The following is a 13,338-nucleotide window of genomic DNA, read 5'->3' on the forward strand; positions in this document are numbered from 1 at the left end:
TATAAGTTCTGTAAGCACAAGTGAAAAAGAAAATCAGGAAATCGATCTTTCGTGCATGCTACCTTTTTTTTTTTTGGGGGGGGGGGGGTGTACGTTGATGTTAATTCATCATCCTTCAACCGCGTTCATTGTGTCATAATTACTGTCGTATAATCATGTGACATTTGATAATAAATTGAGTTTTCCAGTGCATAAACCACGTAACACTAATTGTGAACAATTTGACACGCATCAATCTAAGCTTCCAGGGTACAGTGTCGATAAAATGAACATCTATTATGTCTGTTATGTGATGGAATATGTGTCCGAAAGACGTATACACATTGTACTCGTCGACTCCGGGTCAAATTATGCAATTGGTAATAATGACTTCATTTTTGCTCATTTCTGCATAGAGGGAGAAGATATCTCTTTACAATATGCTATCAAAAGTCACCTAGGCTCGTAGCTTATAAAATCGGCTGAACAGTGATCATTTTCCATACATAAATGACTTCTCTACAAAGTTATATATACCTCAACGCCAGCATGCATTCTCGACAGACTTTCAAACACAGGCAATTTTAGCCAACTGATTGTCTAAAAACCCTATACCGTTTGTTTGTTTTTTCTGCACGTTTATATACAAGTATTCATTCATATTATGTGCATAATGTCTATAAAAGTATTGTAAATACAATTTGAACCATTCGAGGAAATAATGTTTGTTTTTGTCCGTTTTGGTCGTTTCTGTCCTTATGTCCTAGCGAAATCCAATCTCTTCTATCTTATCCAATCGACACAGTTATTCATGGTAACAGCTTAGCATGTACCGTAAAGCTTAAATGGAATAGTAATGGTGGAGGTGAGGATTGGAATTTTCACTTTTTGCGAGGTACCAAGAAATCACTTATGAAAAAGCACAGAGCATACCATTCTAAGAGGGATTCAAAGTTTATAGATGAAAATCGATTTTCGAATGGCTAAGGCATCCAAAAACAGAGTAAAACAAAGCGATCGTAATGATAGATGGGTCCCATCTTATATCAGGAACGCTCTTTCACATTTTTATAAGAGGTTTCTCATTATCTCATCGAAAACAAAATATTAGAAACCTTAAATTAGGTCTCAACTGAAATTATGATATTCCTTAAAGCATACCAAGAGGTTCAAACCATCATAAGACAAATGCAAAGATAAGATATACAAAACAGTATTAAAATCAGAACTGACTCTAAATTACAACAGAATAATGGATCACAATCGACCAATCCAATACACTAAAGTTTTCACCTGATATTCATCTGGTGATCGACAAGTATTTTAAGCATTCAGTTTGTTGATTGGCCAATCCCTTCTAAATCCCCTCGATAAACATGCCTGATAGATTGTAACAGATTATTTGTTTGGTTTCATTCGGTGGCTGAAGAAAATTTCACAGGCGTAAAATGATGCAAGGATCTGACTATCATCACATGATAATGGGATATTCTGACCCATTCCTTGCCATTCCACATCAATTTGGTTACAGGGGTATGAATTCAATCGGCTAGTGGTGTCAAACGGCTAAGCTCTAAGTCAAAGTCCTTATGACGATGAGGAAACGAAATCTTTATCGTTCTAATTACGATCAATACATGAATCATAACATCACAACATTTAAAAAGCGAACCTATTTTGTCATTTTCTAAAGAGTACTCTGACGGCAGTATAAGCATACTAATAATTAAGATTGCGACGATTCTTATAAAGTTACCCTTAATTGGTCAGTATATACGACTAAACAAAAGTGAGAAAATAAATGAAGAAAGGATTTTGTGATTTTTTTTCTTATAGTCCATATGGGGTTTATGATTGAATTGGTATATATACGTATATGGTAATCGTCTAAACCAATCCATTAATTGGGGATTTTTTTAGGCCTTACTATTATGACAAGCATATCAATAGTAAAATGTAAGGGACAGTGGAATTTGTGCATTGTCGACATTTAGGAGCCGATTGACTCAAGATCAAAATTTGTCACATTTTTTTTTTGAAATCTTCTTCTTCTGTTGTATGAAGTCTCTTAATACTTTTTGTTAGATTAATGTACTGCTGTAAAGCTGCTATACATCGTATCACTAAGCTGCCGTCACACACAAAAAAAAATCTGAGGCAAATGATTTGCGTGAGTTTTCAGGTTTGTCCGTGAGGCGACACACTTTTTCCAATTATTGCGTCTTTTCACTCACGCTTACTGAGTCACTTGACTCAGTAGTGAAACAGCTGAGTCAAATGACTCATTTGCGTGAGTCTTAAGTTTGTCCGTGTGGTGACACACTTTTGCCAAATATTGAGTTTTTTACTCAGTAAAGTCACTACATGAGTCAAGTGACTCAGTATGTTGAGTCAAGTGAATCACTGTGTGAGAATTGGAACGCAAAATGATTGAAACGTCTCTTGTTCAGCATACTGATCCAGTCGCTGACCTACGCATGCAGCACGAGCGTAGACGGAGTAGGGAATCAGATCCTATATCTTGTGGTAGCCTATCCCTAACCTATTCCTAACCTACTCTTAACTTATTCCTAATATACCTAACTACACATCACGAGACAATGCTTCTAATATATATACCCATGTCGTAAAATTGTATTTATGTATGTGGTTACTTTTTTTAAATAGATTTTCTATTCATTTATTCAAGACTTATCTTCTGATAACAGAGCTGAATATTTCATAAATTATATGAAATTATAAATATTTGAAAATTATGCAAATTGCCATCCGTGACAAAAATCAGAAATAAATTTCAGAAATTATTTTCTGAATAACAGTTAATTCTTTTGCTTGAAGTTATTATATGATAGATTATAATCGTCTCATTGGACTCACATGTCTCATTTATAACAGTTACTGAGTCAAATAGAGATGATGCAATATGAGTCATCGATTTCGTGACTCATTATTGTAATTCGGTGTGCGTCATTTTACTCGGTAGATTCGGTAAAACGAGTCTTTTTACTCAGAAGAACTTAAAAGATGTGTCACAACAGCAATGACTCAGTAGATTTAACCTAAAATGAGTCAACTGACTCGGGTAATTTTTTTTTTTGTGCGTAACCATCCCACGGTGTCACGGCCTGGGTTGGTCAAGTTGATGGAAGATTTCCCAGTATAGGTCCAAGCCTGGCGCATTCTGACAGAAAGTAGACCGCAGTTTTTTTCGAAATGATAAAGATGTTGTTATGGTGTTACATGCTGCGACAGCTGCTGCGTGCACGAAGTTTGGGTGACGTCAAACACGGAAACACACTAGTATACGTGACATAACACAGTGAAATTCGCCCTACAAGAGATGTCTTTTTTTTAAGGTGATGGTAGAAATTTAGCACTCGAGGACTACGTGCTGTTCTGCAGAAGGCAAGTCGTCTATAAGCCTCCGCGCCAATGCTACCAGCGGTGGCTCCAGGCTTTCCATCCACTGCTCTCCCTTTGCAAGACTCGCCGTGATCGTCGGCTCGAGATCGTGGAGCTCACCCAGCCTCCGCTGACGACGAATAGCGGTGATCAACTCGGCGAGGAAGAGCATGACCAACAGGGTAGCAACCAGTATCTTGTGAAGAGACTCATTTACCGCTGTGCTGTTATCATCTAGAAGTTAAAAAAAAGATTATACATCATTTCCAGTAAAACTGACATTCTGTGTCGCGAGTCACAATTATCGCAGAGGCTTTACAACAACAACAACAACAACAACAACAACAACAACAAGCACATCAGTACTCAAACAAATTATATATCAAATTGCTGGATCCACTTACTCACATATTCAACCTTTCCATACTGTCTGGAAAATGTCCCAATTCTTTAAAAATTGCTAAGGTAAACCCAGTGTTTAAGAAAGATGATTCTTGTCAAATTAGTAATTATAGACCAATTTCTATTCTTCCTAGTATTTCCAAAATTCTTGAAAAAATGATATATGATAGGTTTTATAAATTTTTGCATGATCATGCAGTTTTGAATTTACATCAATATGGTTTCCGAAAGAATTATTCTACAGATTTGGCTTTGGTCCAGTTGTATGATCAAATTACAAACGCAATGGCAAATAGAAAACATGTTATAGGAGTTTTTATGGATTTATCTAAGGCGTTTGATACGTTACAACATGATATTTTACTTAAAAAGTTACAGTTTTATGGTGTTCGCGGTGTTGCACTCCCGTGGTTTAGGGATTATGTATCATGTAGACAGCAATATGTTATACATGATGACATGTCGTCAAATTTTTTACCGATAAAATGTGGTGTGCCCCAGGGCTCAATATTAGCCCCCCTTCTCTTTTTGTTATATATCAATGATATTGTTAATTCGTCGTCTATATTATCATTTATGTTATGTCAATAACACGAATATTTTTTATTCCCACGATAATATAGAAACGTTGGTATCTACACTTAATGCAGAGTTACCAAATGTATCAAACTGGTTTAAGAATAATAAATTATCACTTAGTATTGATAAAACAAATTATATTTATTTTAAGCATATGAAAACTCACACAGATGATCTTGTAGATAATATTAGGATTGATAATGTATTTCTTGAACGTAAAAGTTCTATTAAGTTTTTAGGCATTTTATTGATGAAAACCTAACCTGGAATGAACATATACGTTATGTTACAACCTGTATTTCTAGAAATATAGGTGTTCTTTCAAAGATGAAAAGTTATCTTCCTGAACATACTCTTTTTATGCTTTACAATTCTTTAATCCTACCATATATTATGTATTGCAATCTAGTGTGGAGTACAAGTTCAAAAACTAAACTCAACCCTATTCATTTACTACAAAAGAAAGCCATTCGCATCTGTACTAGATCACAATACTTAGCCCACACCAGTTCACTTTTTTATCAGTTAAAAACACTGAATATATTTGATATAAATACATTACATTCTTTGCTTTTTATGTTTAAGTATTTGAACAACTTACTTCCAAACATTTTTCACGATTTCTTTAAACTGAATTATACCGTTCATTCATATCCCACTCGTAATTCGCAAAATGTTCATTTAGTATATCCCAGATTATTAATTGCACAAAAATCTATAAGACATGATGGACCAAATCTTTGGAATACACTCCCAGATTATGTTAAATCATGTAAAACTTTATATTCTTTCAAGGCTAGATTGAAAACTACATTACTGTCAATTTACAATCTATGAATATAGCATTTGAATATTTATTTTGTTTTGTTTGATCACATTTCTTTTCTTGTAAATTGGATTTAAAACTACAATAAATATACGCAATGTTTCTGTGTCTATCATTTCATTTCATTCCCATTATCTTCAGCATCACCACTATCACTTTCATCTTCATTATCACATTTTTCTTCATCATTACCCTGAAAACATCATCATACATCATCATCATCATATCTCACGTTACTCTTATTCGTATCTATGCACTAGGAATATAAAAAACATAATGTATTTACAGTGTTTAATATTTTGTAGTATTTCTCCATTCCGCAAACAATATAATGTTTTGTGTATTATGTAGATAGGTCCCTGGGCTGCCACGTGCTCAAGCTTTTGCTTATAGTGGCAGTCCTTCTTCCGCATAATTTCTCAGATAATTATTTGGAAAATTGGTAATACGATTTATAATTTGTTAATGAAATTAATTTACACAACGATTTTCCTTCTTTGAATCATATACTTGTAATCTGCTTACTGATATTCCATGTGATATTACTGAAAATAATTTTGATTTATGTATGAAATTGTGTTGGAAGAATAATAAATCAAACAAACAAACAACAACAACAACAACAACAACAATAATGTCCGGAAACTTCTCCGGTTACATATGTACCCTATTCAATTTTGTGCTTGTGTTTGTGTGTGTGTGTGTGTGTGTGTGTGTGTGTGTGTGTGTGTGGTGGCTGGCAATCTCTGGACTACCTTTAACCATCTGCTTTGTGTGCCCGGGTTGATGAGGTTGAAAAAGCAATAATATTATGATTTTCCCTTTACCATCCAATAATAACGGACAATGAATAGGTATAATACATAATCTGATAATAACGGGTAAAAACAGGAGATACTCACTTATCTTTGAGACGAGTGTCTCGATGTTCCCCGAAAAGATCTCGTAGACTGCACTAAGTTCCCAGTATCCAGCCTGAAGAAAGACAAAAGTCCATCAATGATATAGTATTGTTACTTTAATCATGGGCTGCACGTTGAGTAAACTATTATCTCAAAAAACAAACAAACAAACAAACAAACAAACAAACAAACAAACAAACAAACAAACAACATCCTCCTAAGAAATACATGACAAGGCCGGCTCCTGTATAGGTATACAATGGCCCTTGCTTTAAGTGCAGATTGGCTTAGATAAAATCCTTAGCTTTGCACATACACACTGTCCTTACAGCCTCTGGCAGAGAAAGGGTTAAATATGACCAAAAATACGCAATAAAGATGCATTTTTCATGATTTTCGTGCGTGGATGGATGCCATGTTTTTCTTTCATCTCTCTGCACCCCCCCCCCCCCCCCGGGGCAAAAGTATTTTGTGCCCCGTAGGATGAAAGCACGTTGCATTCACATGCAATGTGAAACTCATTGTCAAAGACCTGTTATGTTATTTCTACATTATTGATAGTATGGGGAAGAAAGAAGGTACTAGTACGTCAGACAAATTAAACCAACAGAAATTGAATTTGCCATACGGTAATTGCTGAAATCATATCAATCCGACTTCAAGGGCAATGAGAATGATATTCTTTCCAGTCGAACCTCCCCCTCCCCCTCCCCCTCGATCTCTCTCTCCCGATCATCACATACATAGGAAACCCTGCATCACTAATCATCAAAAAAAAACTCGCTAGGCATGGATTTTTAGTTTAAAAACAGATTCCGAAAGAGCAACCCCAAGCTTTAAAATGATGCATTACTGAATGCAAATAAACTCTCCTAACCTATCTAAATAATGGAAAGAAAGTACACATCCTGGAATGGAGCTTACTGAGATGGGAGACCTTGAATTTAAGGGTCTATTCAAGAGTTTTGATAATCTAACCAAGCCGTACTCTGTGTTACAAACCGCACAAAATACAGGGTGTAAAACCCCAAGGCAAGCACAATGAAGGGATTATCAAATTAAGCTGAAAATTTTCTCACTCTTTTAACATATTCTACTCAATACCACTGTAAACTTTGAAAGCAGTAGCATTATCTTTTTGAAAGTTCTTAGAGTTGAAAGTAAAGAGCGTGTACGGGTTTCTATGAAATTACAAGGAGCCTCTGAAACATATCTTATCACATTTCTCAGTGGCGGATCCAGAGGGGTGGGATCCACCGGGCTTTTTGGTGAAGAAATAAAAAAAAAATGGGGGGGGGGGGGTTGCGTGCGCCCCCTTTAATTTAAAAAAAATATATGGAATTCCTGGATCCGCCCCTGCTTCTACTAAAAAAAAAAGTGTTCTAGAAAAACACAACTTAAAATTCGTTTAATGATCCCAAACTTCCACTTTATGTAAAATAAGGGTTCTCTTTAAGAAAATACATAAACTGAAAACTGACTAGGTTCATCCATTTCACCCATTTTGAGTCCTCACGTGGAATCTTGACATGCGACTTTTTGTTGGTTTTGTGATGCATGCGGTCACAGAACCTCTCTCTCTCTCTCTCTTACACTCACACACACATACACGTACACGCATACAAACACACACACACACACACGCACACACACACTTTTTTTTTGATAATTCTTTATTCGAATTTCGTTCAATTTCATATCATAGAAACAGGAACGTTCACAGAAACAAAACATCATACAAAGACAAACTGCATTTTACACAAACATTGTACACAATAACATCAATCTTACCCTAGGGACAAAATACAGTAACACCAACATTGCGCAAACTTATATCAAACTTACATTGTAACACACACACCCACACACACACACACACACACACACACACACACACACACACACACACACATTCCATTCGTATCATCCAAAGGTTCTTACACTGCTCTGCCGGTGCAAAATCCTGGTGACGTCCTCGGCGCTCAGCTGCTTTCGGCGGACAGTGAAAGGAAACCAAAGCGCGGAGACCTCTCGCTCTGGCTTCCTCTTGGGTTCTTCCTCTCCTCTAGAGTAAGAATCTTCCAGAAGATATAAATCATCGGCGGCGGCTGCCTTATCATCCAAAGCAGCAAACATCATGTCTTCTGCCACTGTTACTCGTGAGGGCAATCCACTCTCAGCTAGTTCTCGCGTAGGCTTCTCATACTCCTCAATGGGTTCCCAGTACTCCTCCTCATCATCCTCACTCTCCTCATAGTATGACATACCTCTTATGCCTTGTGTTTCTAGAAGACCCCCAGCATACGGTACATCACCTATTCTATCACGGAGTAATTTTCTCTTCTGCCTTCGTCATCTCGTTCTGCTACCAGCGAATGTGGTAGTTGTCTCCGTGTAGAAGAAGTTAATAGAGGCGGCGGCGGAGGCGGCGGCGCCGGCGGTGGCGGCGATATCATCGCGGCGGGGATGTCATCACCCCCCTCCGCTATGAAATATGTTGACTCATCAAATGCGGGGGGAGGGGGCGGTGGTGGTTGCTTGGTCGATCTCTTCATGAGTTGCTCCGGCTGTGGCGGTGGCAATCCACCTGCTGGTGTTGCCGCTGGTGGCACCGCCCCTGGTAATCGCCTTGGCTCTACATATCCGAGGTAACGGGACCCGTATCCGAGCGATGGTACTGGTGGTGGTGGTGGTGGTGGCACCGCTCCTGCGTCTGATGTTCGTTTTCGTAAAGGAAGCCGGCTCCGCAAATCTAGCCCAGATTTGAGGCTCTTGTCAAAGGCGCTGAATTGCGCGGCGCTGTCAGGAAGGCGGTCGGATTTCTCCTCCAGATCGTGAAGTCTACTCCCTCTTTCACGCAGTTCACTGGCATCAGTGGGGATATCTATATCGCGAAAACTCGCGGGAATTTCACGTTGCTTCTTTTTCATTGGCTTCGGCTTCCGTTTCTTTTTCTTTTTTGATTTCCAGAAAGAAAATGACGGCAGCCCCAGTGCGAATCCCCGTTTTATCTCTGCCCGTTTACGTGTGTCAATCTTTAGACTATCGGTTTTCAAATAATTCCTCTCTATATCTATCGACATGTCAATCGCCATGGATCGAAGGCGAGCTATCTCGTCATCTAAGTCAGTAAGTGGTGTGGGAAGTGGTTTGGGCGTTGGTTTGGGCCGTGGTATCATAGGTGTCACTGGCACTTGAGTAGCCTCGTCTGCAATAAGGATGATGGTTACATTGGTTAAAAAATATGCTTGTTTCGTCCCACGTATTTCTGATTTTCACGTCTGTTAAGACAATCATAGCATAGATTTATCAAATGACTAATGAATCACATTAATATCAAGGTTAATTCTATTGCATTAAAAGTTTTTTTATATGTGGTGGCAAAGATGAGACGCCCTAATTGTTCACCCGAGCCACACCACAGTGATGCTTGTTCATAATCAGCCTTTCACATTTACATTATTGTTATCAACAGAAAATGTTTTAAACATAGTTAATCACCTCAATTCTCTCCCTCTCTTTGTCTTTTTATAAACGGATAGTAAATAAAGAAGTATATGTATATACATATATGAATTAATATGTATATTACACATTTTACACATTTACAAATATATATATATATATATATATATACATTTAAATTCATACGTATATCACACATTTTATACATATACAATATATATATATATATATATATATATATATTATACATATATTACACAATTTAGCACGATACCATGACTTCTATTAGAAATGAATTACTGATACACGTACTATGTTTTGAAGAAACCTATCTCAAATAATAAATGAGCCCTTTCTGCAATGATACTGCATTCATGGGCCTGTTATTTTTTTTTTCTCGTCAAAATCTGAAATAAAAATCGACCCTTTCCATAACTGGGCCATCCACTAATGGGGTCAATACCTGGACTTCCCGCATGCACAGCTTGTGGTTGACCCTTCGTCATGACGTCAGACAGTCTGCAAAAATCAATACCAACAGCATGTGATTACATGATTGCATAAGAAAATATACGATAGCAAAATAAGATGCAGAAATTGCGCAAGTTGATAACCTTTAGATTTAACTACATTATACTACGAGGAGACTGTGTTGTTTTTTTCTCACTTTGATAGTCAGGGCCGAGAAACAATTGATTTAAAGGCTGACAAAACAAGAATTTCATCGTAAATTTTCCACAAATCGCAGTGAAAGTTCTTCATTGTAGTTGTGAAATTCTATCATTCTAAAAATAAGTAAACCAGTTGTAAACACTAACATGAAACCAACCAACTCTGATCACTAAGAAAAGATAAACTGATAGGGTTATCACTTACTTCATGTTAGCGTAGTGTGTCTCTATTTTATCAACAATACTGAAGCAGAACTGAATCATTCATTGGCCTTAGCGGAAATTAGATGCCGATTGAAAATGACTTTTAAACATTTGAACGAATTTTACATGGACGCACTAAACAAAATGAAATAAAAATTCTTTAAAGTCTACTTACACTTTAGAAAACTGCTTAGTTCTCTTTTGCAATCCCTGATGACGATTGAAAAGGACTTTTAAACATGTGAATGTACTTAATATGAACGCATTTGAAAGCGGTTTTGAAGTTTACTTACACTTTAGAAAACTGCTTAGTTCTGTTTTCCAGTCCCTCAGAATCATCATCTAGTTTTCATGCGTTTCCATGAGATGTAATACCAGTCAAACATAAATCATAATAGAAAAACAACAACAACAACAGCTGTGAATTATCCACCCAAGGGGGTTATTCATTACTCTTGTAAACCTGCCTACATATAAATTGATAAACGTTGCTTCTAAAACTTTGGATTGAACTTAATAGCATTTATTTGATTTTATCAAATTTCATTTGAAACATGATTTAACCTCAGGTTGATAATTAACCTAATGTTCATCCACCTAAAGATAAGGCATAATACAGTGTATACATTTTGCAAATTATATCGTACACCAATTTGTAAGAAGTACAATGCAAAGTACATGTACGAATGAATGTGATAGATAATGAGAGAAATAATGCATAATTTGCCATGATGAAAAAAGTAAATTATGGCGATGGGAAAAAAGTGATCTATCCTGAAAAGCGGAGCTTATAAGACTTGGATTATGCACTCGAAAAACAACAAATGCCAATAACATTTATATACATATCCTATTTGTGTACGTTTTTCACTTGGGTTGATTTAATTCAACATATTGATTTGGCAAATGACCATGCTAATGCTACAATTTCCATTTTTGTCTATTTGGGGGGTTTCATTTTACATCTGAGAAGATGGCTGAATAGCCCATGTTCAGCTGCACTAGCTGGTCTACCGTGAGATCCAATTGGATGTTTTCCAATAACCCAGTTATTTTGAACATTAATTTCACGTGTATATGTATATCTACATCTATTGTTGCATACGTTGTATTTTTTCCCCTTAAACTTTTATCAACCAAAATGTGTTATTGAAAATGAAATCTCTTTTGATAATTGGATTGAATTCATTTCAAATTGAACTCTCTAAAAAAAATGAGTGAAAATATTCACTCTTATAGGGGTGAATACAAAAAAGAGTGAATTTAGAGTGAAATTGGAGTGAATTTTGAGTGAAAATGCTTATTTTCACTGATTTTGGAGTGACCTCAGGGATCACTCCAAGATTTAGGAGTGATCCCTGAGGTCACTCCAAAACGAGTGAAAATGAACATTTTCACTCAAAATTCACTCCAATTTCACTCTAAATTCACTCTTTTTGTATTCACTCCTTTAAGAGTGAATATTTTCACTCATTTTTTTTTTTTTTTTTTTTTTTTTTTTTTTTTTTTTTTTTTTTTTTTTTTTTTTTTAGAGAGAGAGAGAACTAATGTGAGGCGGGCCACTTAATGTACCCTGCTTTTTGCGATGAATGAATCAAGCGGAATCTCTACGTGCATGAGTTGTGACTCTTTCACACACAGGGCCTCCATTTTATGTCCAATAACCTATTCAAGGGATAATATTTTGGCGTTTACTGGAGGGGGCCGTATGATTACACATAACATTGCTCAATTAGACTTGGGAATTGACCCTGTGTCATTTGGATCTGGAGACCCCTACCGACTGAGACATATCACCACCTTGAACAATGAAAATAAATGCACCAAGGATCAAACGAACGTGAAAATGGACACTTGGAGCTTTGCTACAGATGTGGGAGAGTTTGCCTTCAGGAATATCCTAAATAATAAAAGTGATGCGGAATCTTAAAAGGTAGTCTCAACTGCGATAATATACATCATATTCCCCTCTTAAGCCTACGTTACAATCTCTGTAGGAGACTGGAAGGGTTTGTGCATGCTTGTCACAAACGAAGTTATATCGAATATAGCAACTTGATGATTTGCTGTGATTTCATTTGCGTATTGTGGCCTCATTGGCTCCTGGAAATGATTCTCTATTTCATCAATACAAGTTATACAACATGAAGTGTCTTACCGCTCACAACTGGGGGCGTAGCTACAGCAGGTCGGAGCCACTCCATCGCCTGAACTGCGTCACCTTTGACCTGTAACGTGAACTTAGAGATCGCCAGGCAGCACTGGTATCGAACAGAAATGGAGATTTACAACAGCATGAGGCAATGAAAGTGCAACGAATGACGTCATGTACGGTTTGAATGGAAAAGTAAGATAGGAAGATAAGAGAGGAGATGTGTGTAGATTACACAAAATCTCAGATTTTTGTGTTTAGCGTGTGACAATAATTAGAGAGGGGAAGGGGATGGTGATACAGCAAACATTTATCTGCAAAACGTTATTTATAAACCTCAGGTCACTACGCATAGAGGTAAAGATAATCATATCCTTAAAACATGAACGGTGTTCAGAGCAGGATTTCGATAGAAATACTGCGTCTGTCTTATACCAGATATCGTATTCTATTTACCACTGATTATGGTAATAATAAAAGTAGAGCAAGAATATAAAATACAAATTCATTCAGCGTATTGACGTTGATTGTGATAATGACGTGGCAATAGGATTAATTGTAGTAGTAGCAGATCTCCTAGGGGCACCAGTGTAGCGATTATGATGTAAAAAATGATAGCAGTAACTTTGATGAAGATGATAACAATGACAAAGATGCTACATGTACGTACTACTACAACGGTCGCACGTTACGAGACCGACACCCACGAGTCATACAGCTCACAAGTCATACAGCCCATGAGTTATACAGCTCACG

The 13,338-nt window shown here is 36.8% G+C and overlaps 1 protein-coding gene across 1 annotated transcript in view; it reads right to left on the reverse strand.

Moving 5' to 3' along the window:
- Nucleotides 1–3,349: 3,349 nt before the first annotated feature.
- The window catches only part of LOC139709816 (protein mono-ADP-ribosyltransferase PARP4-like), a 44,569-nt gene continuing 34,580 nt past the window's right edge, over nt 3,350–13,338 (reverse strand). Inside the window, exons 26-32 of the mRNA XM_071621780.1 lie at nt 12,589–12,691; nt 10,724–10,772; nt 10,019–10,074; nt 8,438–9,298; nt 8,032–8,375; nt 6,091–6,163; nt 3,350–3,615 (exon numbers count right to left, since the gene is read on the reverse strand). Of these exons, the coding sequence (XP_071477881.1) occupies nt 3,350–3,615; nt 6,091–6,163; nt 8,032–8,375; nt 8,438–9,298; nt 10,019–10,074; nt 10,724–10,772; nt 12,589–12,691 (1,752 nt within the window). The remainder of the gene's footprint in view (nt 3,616–6,090; nt 6,164–8,031; nt 8,376–8,437; nt 9,299–10,018; nt 10,075–10,723; nt 10,773–12,588; nt 12,692–13,338) is intronic.

Source organism: Diadema antillarum, unplaced genomic scaffold (genome assembly GCF_040938485.1).
Source record: "Diadema antillarum isolate AM-2024a unplaced genomic scaffold, OU_Dant_1.0 scf00000038, whole genome shotgun sequence".
Taxonomy (NCBI): domain Eukaryota; kingdom Metazoa; phylum Echinodermata; class Echinoidea; order Diadematoida; family Diadematidae; genus Diadema; species Diadema antillarum.